The 13,978-nt window shown below is 41.9% G+C and overlaps 2 protein-coding genes across 13 annotated transcripts in view; one reads left to right on the top strand and one right to left on the bottom strand.

The window, feature by feature from the left end:
• The window catches only part of ift88 (intraflagellar transport 88 homolog), a 30,152-nt gene extending 23,475 nt beyond the window's left edge, over positions 1-6,677 (bottom strand). For 7 of the 11 annotated variants that reach the window (XM_014173975.2, XM_014173978.2, XM_014173977.2 and 4 more), the window contains exons 1-9: positions 6,559-6,677; positions 6,175-6,268; positions 5,991-6,053; positions 5,822-5,881; positions 5,535-5,573; positions 5,302-5,355; positions 5,111-5,174; positions 300-369; positions 96-186 (exon numbers count right to left, since the gene is read on the bottom strand). In XM_014173975.2, the coding sequence (XP_014029450.1) occupies positions 96-186; positions 300-369; positions 5,111-5,174; positions 5,302-5,355; positions 5,535-5,573; positions 5,822-5,881; positions 5,991-6,053; positions 6,175-6,255 (522 nt within the window). In that variant the 5' untranslated portion in view covers positions 6,256-6,268; positions 6,559-6,677. The remainder of the gene's footprint in view (positions 1-95; positions 187-299; positions 370-5,110; positions 5,175-5,301; positions 5,356-5,534; positions 5,574-5,821; positions 5,882-5,990; positions 6,054-6,174; positions 6,269-6,558) is intronic. The other 4 variants (XM_082968805.1, XM_082968806.1, XM_014173982.2 and 1 more) reach the window with 2 other exon arrangements.
• A 312-nt stretch (positions 6,678-6,989) lies between these two features.
• The window catches only part of cryl1 (crystallin, lambda 1), a 33,700-nt gene continuing 26,711 nt past the window's right edge, over positions 6,990-13,978 (top strand). The window contains exons 1-3 of one of the 2 annotated variants that reach the window (XM_014173969.3): positions 6,990-7,146; positions 8,187-8,294; positions 12,246-12,372. In XM_014173969.3, coding sequence (XP_014029444.1) covers positions 7,106-7,146; positions 8,187-8,294; positions 12,246-12,372 — 276 coding nt within the window. In that variant the 5' untranslated portion in view covers positions 6,990-7,105. 2 annotated transcript variants of the gene reach the window in all.

The following is a 13,978-nucleotide window of genomic DNA, read 5'->3' as shown; positions in this document are numbered from 1 at the left end:
AAAACACACACAGTCAGAGGTAAAACATCACACATCCCTAAGTGTGCGATGTCTGTAAGTTATTCAGTACAGATAAGAGGCAGGGGGAGACTGACCAACTGCAGGTCTCCATGGCCGTGCGCCAGGCAGCTCTCTTCTATCAGGTCGTTCACCTTCTTCTCCAGGATCTTCACCTTCTCATCCGGCCTGAAAACAACAAAATCGTCCTAACCTTCATTATCCTACAGAATCATAGGAGAAACCCTGAGAATTGCATATTGAAATGAGGATAAGCAGCAGAGACAGAAACAAACTCTTACGTATCTTCACTTTTGCCCTCCAATGGAGGAGCCGGTCCTTTGGACTGACCTAGTGGGTCAAATGTCGACCCTGGGAATATCAGAAACATTTTTGGTAACAACCTGCGCATGAGAAGTTCTGTACTTGTCTCATTTTAACAAGGAGCTTTTTTTCTGGATCAAAAAAGGGGCTTAGGTGGTGGGCGTAGGAATGAGCACAGCTGGCAGTCAGCGTGGTTACTATTTAGAGGCCCTCATCTTGCAGCTGTAGACACATTTTAGTATTTTCAAGGCAATTTCTTACAGTTTTACAAATTTCTCCATGGAGCTGAGGATTTTTTGGGGAGTTTTAAAGATAATTTCCTGCGATTCTACATATTCTGCCATGCAGCTGAGAGAAAAATGTTGCAGTTTAAAAGCTAGTTTTCTGCAAATCTATGCAGGAAATCTATGCATTTTGCCATGGATAATGCTGTGTTCTTTTACTTAAACATAATAACAAAATTAATACTGCCAAATGTATTGTTTTTGTAATTTTAAATTCTCCCCAACTGTCTAGTTTTTATTTTGGCGATTGTTAGTTTTCAAAGATGTCAAGGCAAAGGGTGGCTACTTTGAAGAATCTAAAATATATTTTGATTTGTTTAAAACTTTTTTGGTTACTACATGATTCCATATGTGTTATTTCACAGTTTTGATATCGTCACTATTATTCTACAATGTAGAAAATAGTCAAAATAAAGAAAAACCCTTGAAAGAGTAGGTGTGTCCAAACTTTTGACTGGTACTGTATATTACAGTTGAAGTCGGAACTTTACATAAACTGAGTTTAAATGCATTTGGCTAAGGGGTATCACAATTCCTGACATTTTATCCTAGTAAAAAGTTAGGATCACCACTTTATTTGAAGAATGTGAAATATCAGAATAATAGTGGAGAGAATGATTTATTTCAGCTTTTATTTCTTTCATCACATTCCCAGTGGGTCAGAAGTTTACATACACTCAATTAGTATTTGGTACCACTGCCTTTATATTGTTTAACTTGGGTCAAATGTTTAGGGTAGCCTTCCACAAGCTTCCCACAATAAGTTGGGTGAATTTTGGCCCATTCCTCCTGACAGAGCTGGTGTAACTGAGTCAAGTTTGTAGGCCTCCTTGCTCACACACTCTTTTTCAGTTCTGCCCACAATTTTTTTATAGGATTGAGGTCAGGGCTTTGTGATGGCCACTCCAATACCTTGACTTTGTTGTCCTTAAGCCATTTTGCTACAATTTTGGAAGTATGCTTGGGGTCATTGTCCAGTTGGAAGACCCATTTGCAACCAAGCTTTAACTTCCTGACTGATGTCTTGAGATGTTGTTTCAATATATCCACATAATTTTCCTACCTCATGATGCCATCTATTTTGTGAAGTGCACCAGTCCCTCCTGCAGCAAAGCACCCCCAAAACATGACGCTGCCACCCCCGTGCTTCACGGTTGGGATGGTGTTCTTCGGCTTGCAAGCCTCCCCCTTTTTCCACAAACATAACAATGGTCATTATGGCCAAACAGTTACATTTTTGTTTCATCAGACAAGAGGACATTTCTCCAAAAAGTACAATCTTTGTCCCCATGTGCAGATCCAAACCGTAGTCTGGCTTTTTTAATTGCGGTTTTGGAGCAGTGGCTTCTTCCTTCTTCCTGGGCGGCCTTTCGGGTTATGTCGATATAGGACTCGTTTTACTGTGGATATAGATACTTTTGTGCCCGTTTCCTCCAGCATCTTCACAAGGTCCTTTGCTGTTGTTCTGGGATTGATTTGCACTTTTCGCACCAAAGTACGTTCATCTCTAGGAGACAGAACACGTCTCCTTCCTGAGCGGTATACATTTATATTTTTACATTTTAGTAATTTAGCAGACGCTCTTATCCAGAGCGACTTACAGTTGTGAATGCATACATTGTGGAGGTCTACATTTTTTTTCCCCCTGAGGTCTTGGCTGATTTCTTTTGAATTTCCCATGATGTCAAGCAAAGAGGCACTGAGTTTGAAGGTAGGCCTTGAAATACATCCACAGGTACACCTCCAACTGACTCAAATTATGTCAATTAGCCTATCAGAAGCTTCTAAAGCCATGACATCATTTTCTGGAATTTTCCAAGCTGTTTAGAGGCACAGTCAACTTAAGTGCATGTAAACTTCTGACCCACTGGAATTGTGATACAGTGAATTATAAGTGAAATAATCTGTCTGTAAACAATTGTTGTAAAAATGACTTGTGTCATGCACAAAGTAGATGTCCTAACCGACTTGCCAAAACTATAGTTTGATAACAAGAAATTTGTGGAGTGGTTGAAAAATGAGTTTTAATGACTCCATCCTAACTGTATGTAAACTTATATATACTTATACTTATTGTATCCAACCTATCTCCTGATTCTGCCTCCTCAACCCTCCTCTCCTCCCTTTCTGCATCCTTTGATTTTCTCTGTCCCCTATCCTCCAGGCCGGCTCGGTCCTCCCCTCCTGCTCCGTGGCTCGACGACTCACTACGAGCTCACAGAACAGGGCTCCGGGCAGCCGAGCGGAAATGGAGGAAAACTCGCCTCCCTGCGGACCTGGCATCCTTTCACTCCCTCCTCTCTACATTCTCCTCTTCTGTCTCTGCTGCTAAAGCCACTTTCTACCATTCTAAATTCCAAGCATCTGCCTCTAACCCTAGGAAGCTCTTTGCTACCTTCTCCTCCCTCCTGAATCCTCCTCCCCCTCCCCCCCCCTCCTCCCTCTCTGCGGATGACTTCGTCAACCATTTTGAAAAGAAGGTTGACGATATCCGATCCTCGTTTGCTAAGTCAAATGACACCGCTGGTCCTGCTCACACTGCCCTACCCTGTGCTTTGACCTCTTTCTCCCCTCTCTCTCCAGATGAAATCTCGCGTCTTGTGACGGCCAGCCGCCCAACAACCTGCCCACTTGACCCTATCCCCTCCTCTCTTCTCCAGACCATTTCCGGAGACCTTCTCCCCTACCTCACCTCGCTCATCAACTCATCCTTGACCGCTGGCTACGTCCCTTCTGTCTTCAAGAGAGCGAGAGTTGCACCCCTTCTGAAAAAACCTACACTCGCAAACTCCGATGTCAACAACTACAGACCAGTATCCCTTCTTTCTTTTCTCTCCAAAACTCTTGAACGTGCCGTCCTTGGCCAGCTCTCCTGTTATCTCTCTCAGAATGACCTTCTTGATCCTAATCAGTCAGGTTTCAAGACTGGGCATTCAACTGAGACTGCTCTTCTCTGTGTCACGGAGGCTCTCCGCACTGCTAAAGCTAACTCTCTCTCCTCTGCTCTCATCCTTCTAGACCTATCTGCTGCCTTTGATACTGTGAACCATCAGATCCTCCTCTCCACCCTCTCCGAGTTGGGCATCTCCGGCGCGGCCCACGCTTGGATTGCGTCCTACCTGACAGGTTGCTCCTACCAGGTGGCGTGGCGAGAATCTGTCTCCGCACCATGTGCTCTCACCACTGGTGTCCCCCAGGGCTCTGTTCTAGGCCCTCTCCTATTCTCGCTATACACCAAGTCACTTGGCTCTGTCATATCCTCACATGGTCTCTCCTATCATTGCTATGCAGACGACACACAATTAATCTTCTCCTTTCCCCCTTCTGATAACCAGGCGGCGAATCGCATCTCTGCATGTCTGTCAGACATATCAGTGTGGATGACGGATCACCACCTCAAGCTGAACCTCGGCAAGACGGAGCTGCTCTTCCTCCCGGGGAAGGACTGCCCGTTCCATGATCTCGCCATCACGGTTGACAACTCCCTTGTGTCCTCCTCCCAGAGTGCTAAGAACCTTGGCGTGATCCTGGACAACACCCTGTCGTTCTCCACTAACATCAAGGCGGTGACCCGATCCTGTAGGTTCATGCTCTACAACATTCGCAGAGTACGACCCTACCTCACACAGGAAGCGGCGCAGGTCCTAATCCAGGCACTTGTCATCTCCCGTCTGGATTACTGCAACTCGCTGTTGGCTGGGCTCCCTGCCTGTGCCATTAAACCCCTACAACTCATCCAGAACGCCGCAGCCCGTCTGGTGTTCAACCTTCCCAAGTTCTCTCACGTCACCCCGCTCCTCCGCTCTCTCCACTGGCTTCCAGTTGAAGCTCGCATCCGCTACAAGACCATGGTGATTGCCTACGGAGCTGTGAAGGGAACGGCACCTCCATATCTTCAGGCTCTGATCAGGCCCTACACCCAAACAAGGGCACTGCGTTCATCCACCTCTGGCCTGCTGGCCCCCCTACCTCTGAGGAAGCACAGTTCCCGCTCAGCCCAGTCAAAACTGTTCGCTGCTCTGGCACCCCAATGGTGGAACAAGCTCCCTCACGACGCCAGGACAGCGGAGTCAATCACCACCTTCCGGAGACACCTGAAACCCCACCTCTTTAAGGAATACCTAGGATAGGATAAAGTAATCCTTCTAACCCCCCCCCCCCCGCTTAAAATATTTAGATGCACTATTGTAAAGTGGTTGTTCCACTGGATATCATAAGGTGAATGCACCAATTTGTAAGTCGCTCTGGATAAGAGCGTCTGCTAAATGACTTAAATGTAAATGTAAATGTAAACTTCTGACTTCAACTGTATAAAAACATTTACACTGTTTGGACTTAGGAGACCTGAAAAAAATGCTTAGGCAGCCCACCCAAGGATTACAATGGCAGAAAAATCCCTGACAAGGTCTGCATACTTTAGTCTATTGAGAGTGTATGAGACCACCACAACTCTCTCTCCCTCCCTCCCTCCCTCCCTCCCTCCCTGCCCTCCCTAGTAAGCTCACCTCTGGTCATGGCTGAAGAATAGCCTGCTGCTCTGACTGCAGTCATAGGCCTAGCTGCTCCATCCTGTCACAACAAATGACACCCACATGCATCAGATTTCCATGTTATTGAGCATCATTTTTCTCCACATAGTACTGGGTAAGAATCCAATAGGACAACTAAAGAAACTGATCAGTATTGATGCTCTCACCTGTACAGCTCCAGTCATGGGTCTGCCCATAGATGAGGCCATGGGCATCCTAGACTGCAAGTCACAGCATTAAAGACAGACATTCTCACATTTTTTTAAATATCAATGAGGTCTTGAACAGATAAAACACCATCAACTGATTCAGTCAATACTAATACTTTTTAGACAAGGGTTCTATTCTCCTCTCTTGTTCACATAACTTGCTACCAAGTATGCCATGACTGCTCTCTCACCTTCAGAAGCCTGCTCTCACTGCCAAACCTGCTCTCTACCTGAGTGTCAAATATCAAACATGCTCAAATGCAATACAATACTCTAAGCTATAACTTCTGAATTATCATTGGCTCTATGTGCCTCCTCTTCACTCTGAACAATTTGTTTGCATCCCATACTTAGAACAACAGTAACACTTACAGTAATTCCTTGTCAACCCTACTTTATAGCCTACCCATCATTGAAACATTGATTTACAATCAACATGTAACAAGTAAACCAAATCTTACACAATCCATAGACTTACTCCAAAAGAGGTCCCCAAAGCCCGTCCTCCAATGGCAGTGCCAGGAAACTTGGCAGTCATCTTATAAAATTAACACAAAGTATGTATAACTCGATTCAGTTGTCATTAGCACATTGCTTTAATTATGCCATATCTTGACTAACTGTCAAGACACTGTTATAACACTTACGGGGGGCCTTCTCCCATGGCTTGTCCTGACTGCTTGCTGAAAACCAGCATCATTGTCAAGCTCCTGTTAAACACAAGACATTAATTCAACAATACTATAATTAATCACAAATTCAGTATAAAACAAGAGTGAAGATGAGGTAGTACTCTAATTCAAAAGAAAACACTAGGCTAGCTATAGCTACCTCTGAATCAAATGTTGGATTGTAGTCGTTGTAGCCAGAGTACAGGTCATCTTCCTCAGCAGCAAGATGTACGTGTTCCATCTCCTCTGCGATTCTGTTAGGCTCAGGAGGAGGACAACAACACAGGTTTTAGATTTTATGAATTGCATCAAAGCACACCCTGAGTGTCTTGCTACTACTATAGTACGCATGAGCATAGACAGACATTAGCTACAAAGAATCCGAATGGCATTGACTCTCAAGGCAAACTAGATAGCCTAGCTAGCTACATGTTGGGCAGTTCATTAGCATTACATTAGTTAATGTAAATAGCTACGCTGCTAGCTCATTAACACTAACGTTAGCTACAAAAAGTAAAATTACGAATAAATACTGACTACTTACGGTCAACACTTCTATGGAATGGAGTAGACGCGGTCTTCTCTAACTAGATAAAATATTGATAATATATTGCTCAGACAGCAGTCATTTCTGAGCGTTCAGATCCCACAATACAAAGCTATATGGGCGGTATTGAATTGGTTTTGAAGCCTCGATTGGTTTAACTGTACGTCAATCATAGAAGGGTTTGGTTTTGCGCAATACAATTGGATAAGGGCGCCCAATTCCGTTGCTAGGATACAGTACGTGAGGAAGCTGCGACACCCGTTTCATACAACAACAAAAAATCTAATGTTATCAGCTTAGAATGTAAAAAGTAATGTTATAGCTAACCAAGACCATTACCACATGATTAATAAAATAATGCAAATCGGTGAATGCACATTTCCATATGATGAATTTTCTTCGCTCGTCTTTATTTTGAACATTTTAGGGCACCGTACAATCAAGTGACTAGCAGGGGCGTTGCAGGATTTGCATGCAGAGTATTCTTGGAAGACAGTGACAGGTTTTAATGTTGCAATAACTTACTGCTAATCAAAAGTGCAAAATGAGTTCCTCTGAAGGGAAGACCATTACCGTTATTGGCAGGTGAGTAGAAGCCTAACATTTCACGAGCTTTATCTTGTCTAAAAAAATCTTGCTCCAACAACTAACGTTAGCTAGCTAGCTAACGTTGTGTGCTTATGCATGTGAACTTCGAGCTGAGTAGGGTCAACTGATCATTAACTAAACTTATCTTAGTAAAGAAATTAGTTCATTTTCATGACACTGAATATTTGGTGTTACATATATTGTATTCATATTTGTTGTGCATGTGTCAAGACAAGAGAGAATAGCCGCTGTGTTTTCTAACCTATAACGTAACTCTGAATTTGTCATATCAGGTCAGGAGGTTGTGCTAGTAGCTATAGCCATGTCATGTGATGTTATCTGAATTAATATGTATTTTTTGTCTAGATGAAAATGTAGGATTTAGTACAATAGTTTTCCCAAACGTATATGGTCATCATATGGCTATTTTAATGATGGCGACGGGTTCTTTCAAGAACAGGCATCACTTTTATTTGCCTTTGCTTTCTTATTCCTGCCTCCTCTAGACACCATTTCTGGACAATCCTGAAGGATGTTGAGGGCACAGAAAATGTCTGCTCTGTCACTGTTGAACCTTGCCACCCTTTTTTGTGGAATTTGAGCCAGAAAAGTCTTGTCATACAACACTTACATTTTAACTTCATTATGGTTTATGATTAAATTAACATGTGTTCATCTTTGGACTGACCCCCAACTCGAGGATTACTCCTATTATATGCTATATATACTAATATATATCATGTTATAATAACTGAGTCATACATTTGCAATTTAGTAGGTGCTTTTATCCAAAGCAATTTACATAGTGCATGCATACATTTCCCAATGGGTGGCCCCAGAGGGAATCAAACCCACCACCCTGGTGTTGCAAGCACCATGCTCTAACAACTGAGCCATACTGGACTATTTGGTGGTTAGGGATTTCATTTCTCATCAAAAGCATGTAGCCATTCTGGGGCAATCCACATTTCCCTCTGGGGACAGTAAAGATTGATTGATAGATAAATGTTGGCTCTGTTGTTCTGTGTGTGTTTCAGTGGGCTGATTGGGCGCTCCTGGGCCATGGTGTTTATAAGTGGGGGCTACAGAGTGAAGATCTATGACAACCAGCCAGGCCAGGCTGCCAGGGCTATCCAGGAGGTCAGGTGAGTCCTGGAAAACAAGGCAAAACATTACCAGAATATCTCATAACCGCATCGACTCATACATAATATGCATGACCAAAATACCCCTCAGTCTTCTTTTGTACAATGTGAATCCTTTTAACTTTACAAACCCATCAACAACCATAGAGTGTACTTTGTTGAAAACATGGACAAATTATGATTAGTTGAACATTAGGTGACACATCGCTTTAGGTGAACATGGTCCTCTCCCCTGTGGTGTTTCTATTATATGTAAAGAATTTAACTTTAACCCAGTGTATTTTGAGCTCAAGGCTCTGGAAGATGGGAAAATGTTCTTAGTGACATTTGTAATAATAATGAATCGTGGATTGGATAATATTATTTCTACCAACTGAGGTACTCAAAGCGCTTTACATAGTAAGGGGGAAACGCACTTCATCCACCACCAATGCAGCGGCCATTTTTGTGCCAGAACGCGCACCGCACATCAGCTATTAGGTGTAGAGGTGAGGAGTGATATATGCCAATTAGGAATGAGGGGCATGATTAAGTGGCCATGATGGAATGGGGCCAGGTTGGGAATTTAGCCATGACATTGGAGTTAACACCCCATTTTATAGGGAGAGGACTACTAGCCTAGTCCAGATATCTTCTGTTATGATTCATTTAGAAGGGTTTCCACATCCAGGATCATACAGACGCTTTGAGATTGGCCTCTAAAAATATCCCAAACAACCTGCAAGTCGAATAAATAGCTGTTTGCTACTGTATAGCCTAACTGAGCCATTGTATGTCTTGTTTGCTTCAAGTCTCTATGCTCGTACTTCCCAAAAAATATGTGAAATATGTCAAACATCTGGTGGTCCCAGAGGAGAGTGTTTGGAAACCTTGCTCTATATACCATGCTGTTTTGAAACATATAATGAGATTTGCTCAACTGCACATTGGTTAAAATAAATTAACCTTATTGGACTGTAGGGGGCATTCTTGATCTTTTATTTTTTTTTACAGGTAACTGACAAAATAAAGGAAGCGCCAGTATTAAAGCCTTGTTCACATCTACAGTTTGAAGTGACTCAAATCCTACTTATTTGCGTATTGGGCAGCCATCATTCACTTTGAACTGGACTGAGTGTTTACAGGCAGTAACAACAGTGCGACTTTAGATCATTAGAATGCATTCGCCAAAAGTCACAAAATACACCTGAATGGATTTCTGCGAATATGTAAATACCACGGGAGTCCTCTTACATTTGGGAACTTTACAGTCCTATTGATCAAACAACCATGAACAGGTAGGCTCTCTCTCCCTCAGTTATGCACATAAACAACAAGATCAACAACTAATGCTAACTAGAGCGATATTAGCTCAAATCTAACGAGGGAACATTAGATAAACCCTAAAAAAAAAAAAATTCTACTTGGCCGTCAAAATTGCACTTATAAACGATGGGGAATAGTAGCCTACTCGTCCTTCTACAGCTTACCTGCCAATGCATGCTTGTCCCAACCAAGCACCCAAGCTAACTAGCTAAAATTGGCTAGCTTGTTAGCTAGCTACTTCCAGACACAAATGAGAGAACACCTCACTCTGACCATTTTACTCGGCCTAGCAGAGCTGGTTAGGCTGTTTACATGTTATCTGGAGATAGCTAACAAAGCAATTCACATTTCTTGCTAGCTAACCAAATGGCACCTACATCTCTAGCTGTGTGGCAAAGATTTTTATAACTAACCCAAGACAGACCACAGCCTGTCGTTTCCAATGGGAACAATTTGTCATAGTGGGCAGAACTAGCAAGGAAGTGGGCAGAGCCAAGCTCAAGCTAGCAAGATCCTATTTCTAGCAAACATTTGCATATTTCCGTTAGGGAACGCCTACTCTGTGAATTGTACATGTGCAATAACTCAGTTCACCTTTGCACTCCTTCTAAACAACGCAATTTAATTTACACTTTGGCAAAGGGTAAAGTCTACAAAACTTTGTCGACTTTGTTCATAACAGATTCTAGTTTTGGTTACAGAAAACTGAATTGAGATCAATTGTTTCATCAATGAGACAATGTGCAGAATTTCGGCCAAAATCCATCTCGTTCCATCTTCTCCCACTGCCGGCCACTGGGCTTTCTCTCACTACCATATTTGGTAGTGAGTGGAAACGCCAATTGGATGCTTCACATTTATACACCTGGTGAAATATCTCTCATTGTTCTATCTGTGTAGCCACCGAAAAATGATATGAGGGGGAAAAAAGTCAGTCACTCCTCCAATGACATGACATCCTCCTAGCAGCTATCTAGTTAACGCTAGGCCCAATGTTTTGAGCTTGCTACATAAATAGATACGCTAGCTTATTAGCCACGTGACTTGTGATCATTGCCCTTGCTAGTTTGATTGTATTGACATTCCCAGCCTTAGTTTCATTTGTCAGTTGTTGTCCCAAATATTGAAACAGGTCATCTCAAATGGAGGCAGCAAACAATGTACCAGGCCAGCTGTGATTTACAACCTGATAGCAAAATAGTTTTGGCCTACCAATTAGTGTATTGGTGAATTATATTAATCATGCATTGAACTGCATCCATCTATTCTGCCAACAATGCCTTACTGTATGTCATGGAATGTTGAGTCAAATATAACCTATTTTTAAAACCTCTTTTAAAGTTATTTTTGTAGCATAAAGTGGGAATTTGATATTTTTGATTGTCTGTTTGTTTCATACCTGAAAAGTAGTTAAAACGCTATCAATTCTACTTTAAATGTCTTAATAAGGCTTTGGGCCACCACAAGCCACCAGAACAGCTTCAATGTGCCTTGGCATAGATTCTACAAGTGTCTGGAACTCTATTGGAGGGATGCAACACCATTCTTCCTCAAGAAATTCCATGATTTGGTGTTTTGTTGATGGTCTCAGGCAATGCTCCAGAATCTCCCATAAGTCTTCAATTGGGTTAAGACCTGATGACTGAGACGCACAGTCACACACACCCTTTAAACCCCATATGCTCCTTTGAGACCCCTATTTCAAAGTCACTAACCAGATTTCCATCCAATCTCTTTATGCAAGTAAAGTACATGTCGGATAAAAAAATGTAATGACAGGTCTAGTTAAAACAGAACATTTGTTGGTAAACTTTCCAAATGTCGACAAAACAAAATATGCTAGACAAGGTGGGATCTTTTTGTCTCAGTAAAATGTATTATGCGACAAATGTTGGTGGAAGCGCTTTTATGCGCAAATATTAATATAATAACCATCATATCGAAGTAAACAGGGAGTCATGCAATGACATGTGTGGTCCTGCAGTTGACATATAAATCTTTCGCCAACCGGATGGATACCTAGCTACTGAGATCTCTTCTTCTAGCCATGGTAGCCAAAATAATGGGCAACTGGCCATTTTTATACATGACCCTATGCATGATGGGATGTTAATTGCTTAATTAACTCAGAAACCACGCCTGTGTGTAAGCGCCTGCTAACAATATATTTTGTATCCCTCATTTATTCAAGTGTTTTCTTTATTTTGGCAGTTACCTGTGTCTTGCTTTCTGGTTACCTTTTAAACAAGCTTTCACACACCACTGAAACACCTACACATGTAATTCCTCATACCACAGGCCTCACCATAGAGCTACCGGGAAGATATGTTATTTACATACAAAGGTTTTCATTTAATTCACTTTGAAAAACAGATGTCTGTTCATTGAGTGATTTGACCACTATTCAAAGCCCGAGAAACCATAGCATAGGGAATGCACCGTTGCATTTGGTATTGGCTGGAAAACCAAGCTGTCAACATTCAGTCTCATAGTATATTCTTTATGTCCTAAGGTGGCACTTTATATTCCATAGGTCACTGAGTTTTCTGTGTAGTTATGGTTTATTGAAAAAGCTTTTGGGGTTTGTGTGTACACTTGCTTGTGTGTATGTTTGTTAACCCCTTCTCCCTCTCTCTGCTGGCCTAGGAAACAGCTTGAGGATCTGCAGGAAGAGTGCATGCTGAGGGGGGATCAAAGTGCCTCAGAGCAGCTAGCCCTACTGAGCAGCCACAATGACCTCTGCCAGGCACTAGAGGGAGCCTTCTTCGTCCAGGTACGTTAGGATGATTGGTATGAGTATCATCTATGAGAAAAATAGCAATAACCCTTACCTAGGGTGCACGGGCCGTAGCCAGGGATTCTTTTGGGGCGGGGGGGTTTAAGAAAGTAACATCTCATTTACTGCATTTCTATACAATTTAAAAACTCTAAAATGCCATTTGGAGAACAGCAAAAACAAGCTAAAATTACCCCAGCCATTATCACATTTGTTGCTGTAGCTTCATTCACCTCAGTCGATCTACAAACACAAAGCCTATTAGCTATACAATTAGCCGCTACACATTAACTCCGAGCCAGGATTTAAAACTATAATTTAATACATACAGAGCGATCTGTTAGCAGAAAAAATATTTTATTAACAAAAGGTAAAGAAATGTGTTTGCTTTACATAACTTTTTGTTGTTGTTGCTGTTTTACAGCTAAATTCCTGCGATTCTAAACATTTTGCCATTGGGTGGGGATAATTTTTTGCAGTTTTAAAAGCTAATTTCCTGCAATTCTACACAATTTGCCATGACTTATGTCATCTTAATATGTGCCCAGTCGGTAATTTGGCCATGACTACTACAAGTTCAGATAGCTGTCTAGACTAACTAAACTAATTTACCAATCTAAAACATTTTAACTTACATGGGCTAATTGAGTGACTGTCAGTGAGTGACATATAACAAGAGGAAACCTGCTGATGCACAACCACATTTTGAAATTGCACCTTGTGTATTACCTTTCTAACTCTCAGTAAGTTGAGACCCCAACTGAGTTCCCCCAAAAAGTTATATATATATATATATATATATAACTTTTTTGGGGAACTCAGTTGTGGTCACTTAGATATGTCCTTGTTTTTGAAGGAAAGTGAATATTTTGTCCATTAAAATAACATCAAATTGATCAGAAATACAATATAGACATTGTTAATGTTGTAAATGACTATTGTAGCTGGAAATGGCAGATTGGCAAAACCCTTAACTGTTGTGCTGATTTAAAGAAGCAATACAACTGGCCTTCTTTCGACTAGTTGAGTATCTGGAGCATCATCATTTGTGGGTTCGATTACAGGCTCAAAATGGCCAGAAACAAAGACCTTTCTTCTGAAAGTCATCAGTCTATTCTTGTTCTGAGAAATGAAGGCTATTCCATGCGAAAAATTGCCAAGAAACTGAAGATCTCATACCACGCTGTGTACAACTCCCTTCACAGAACAGTGCAAACTGGCTCTAACCAGAATAGAAAGAGGAGTGGGAGGCCCCGGTGCACAACTGAGCAAAAGGACAAGTACATTATAGTGTCTAGTTTGAGAAACAGAAGCCTCACAAGTCCTCAACTGGCAGCTTCATTAAATAGTACCCGCAAAACACCAGTTTCAACGTCAACAGTGAAGAGGCGACTCCGGGATGCTGGCCTTCTAGGCAGAGTTGCAAAGAAAAAGCCATATCTCAGACTGGCCAATAAAAAGAAAAGATTAAGATGGGCAAAAGAACACAGACACTGGACAGATGAAGATTGGAAAAAAGTGTTATGAACAGACAAATCTAAGTTTGAGGTGTTCGGATCACAAAGAAGATGCTGGAGGAGTGACGCCATCTGTCAATCATGGT

The sequence above is a fragment of the Salmo salar genome, chromosome 25, assembly GCF_965601325.2.
Source record: "Salmo salar chromosome 25, fSalSal1, whole genome shotgun sequence".
In the NCBI taxonomy this organism is placed as follows: domain Eukaryota; kingdom Metazoa; phylum Chordata; class Actinopteri; order Salmoniformes; family Salmonidae; genus Salmo; species Salmo salar.
Note: the sequence above shows the minus strand (reverse complement) of the source record. Positions and strands in the feature narration are given on the sequence as shown.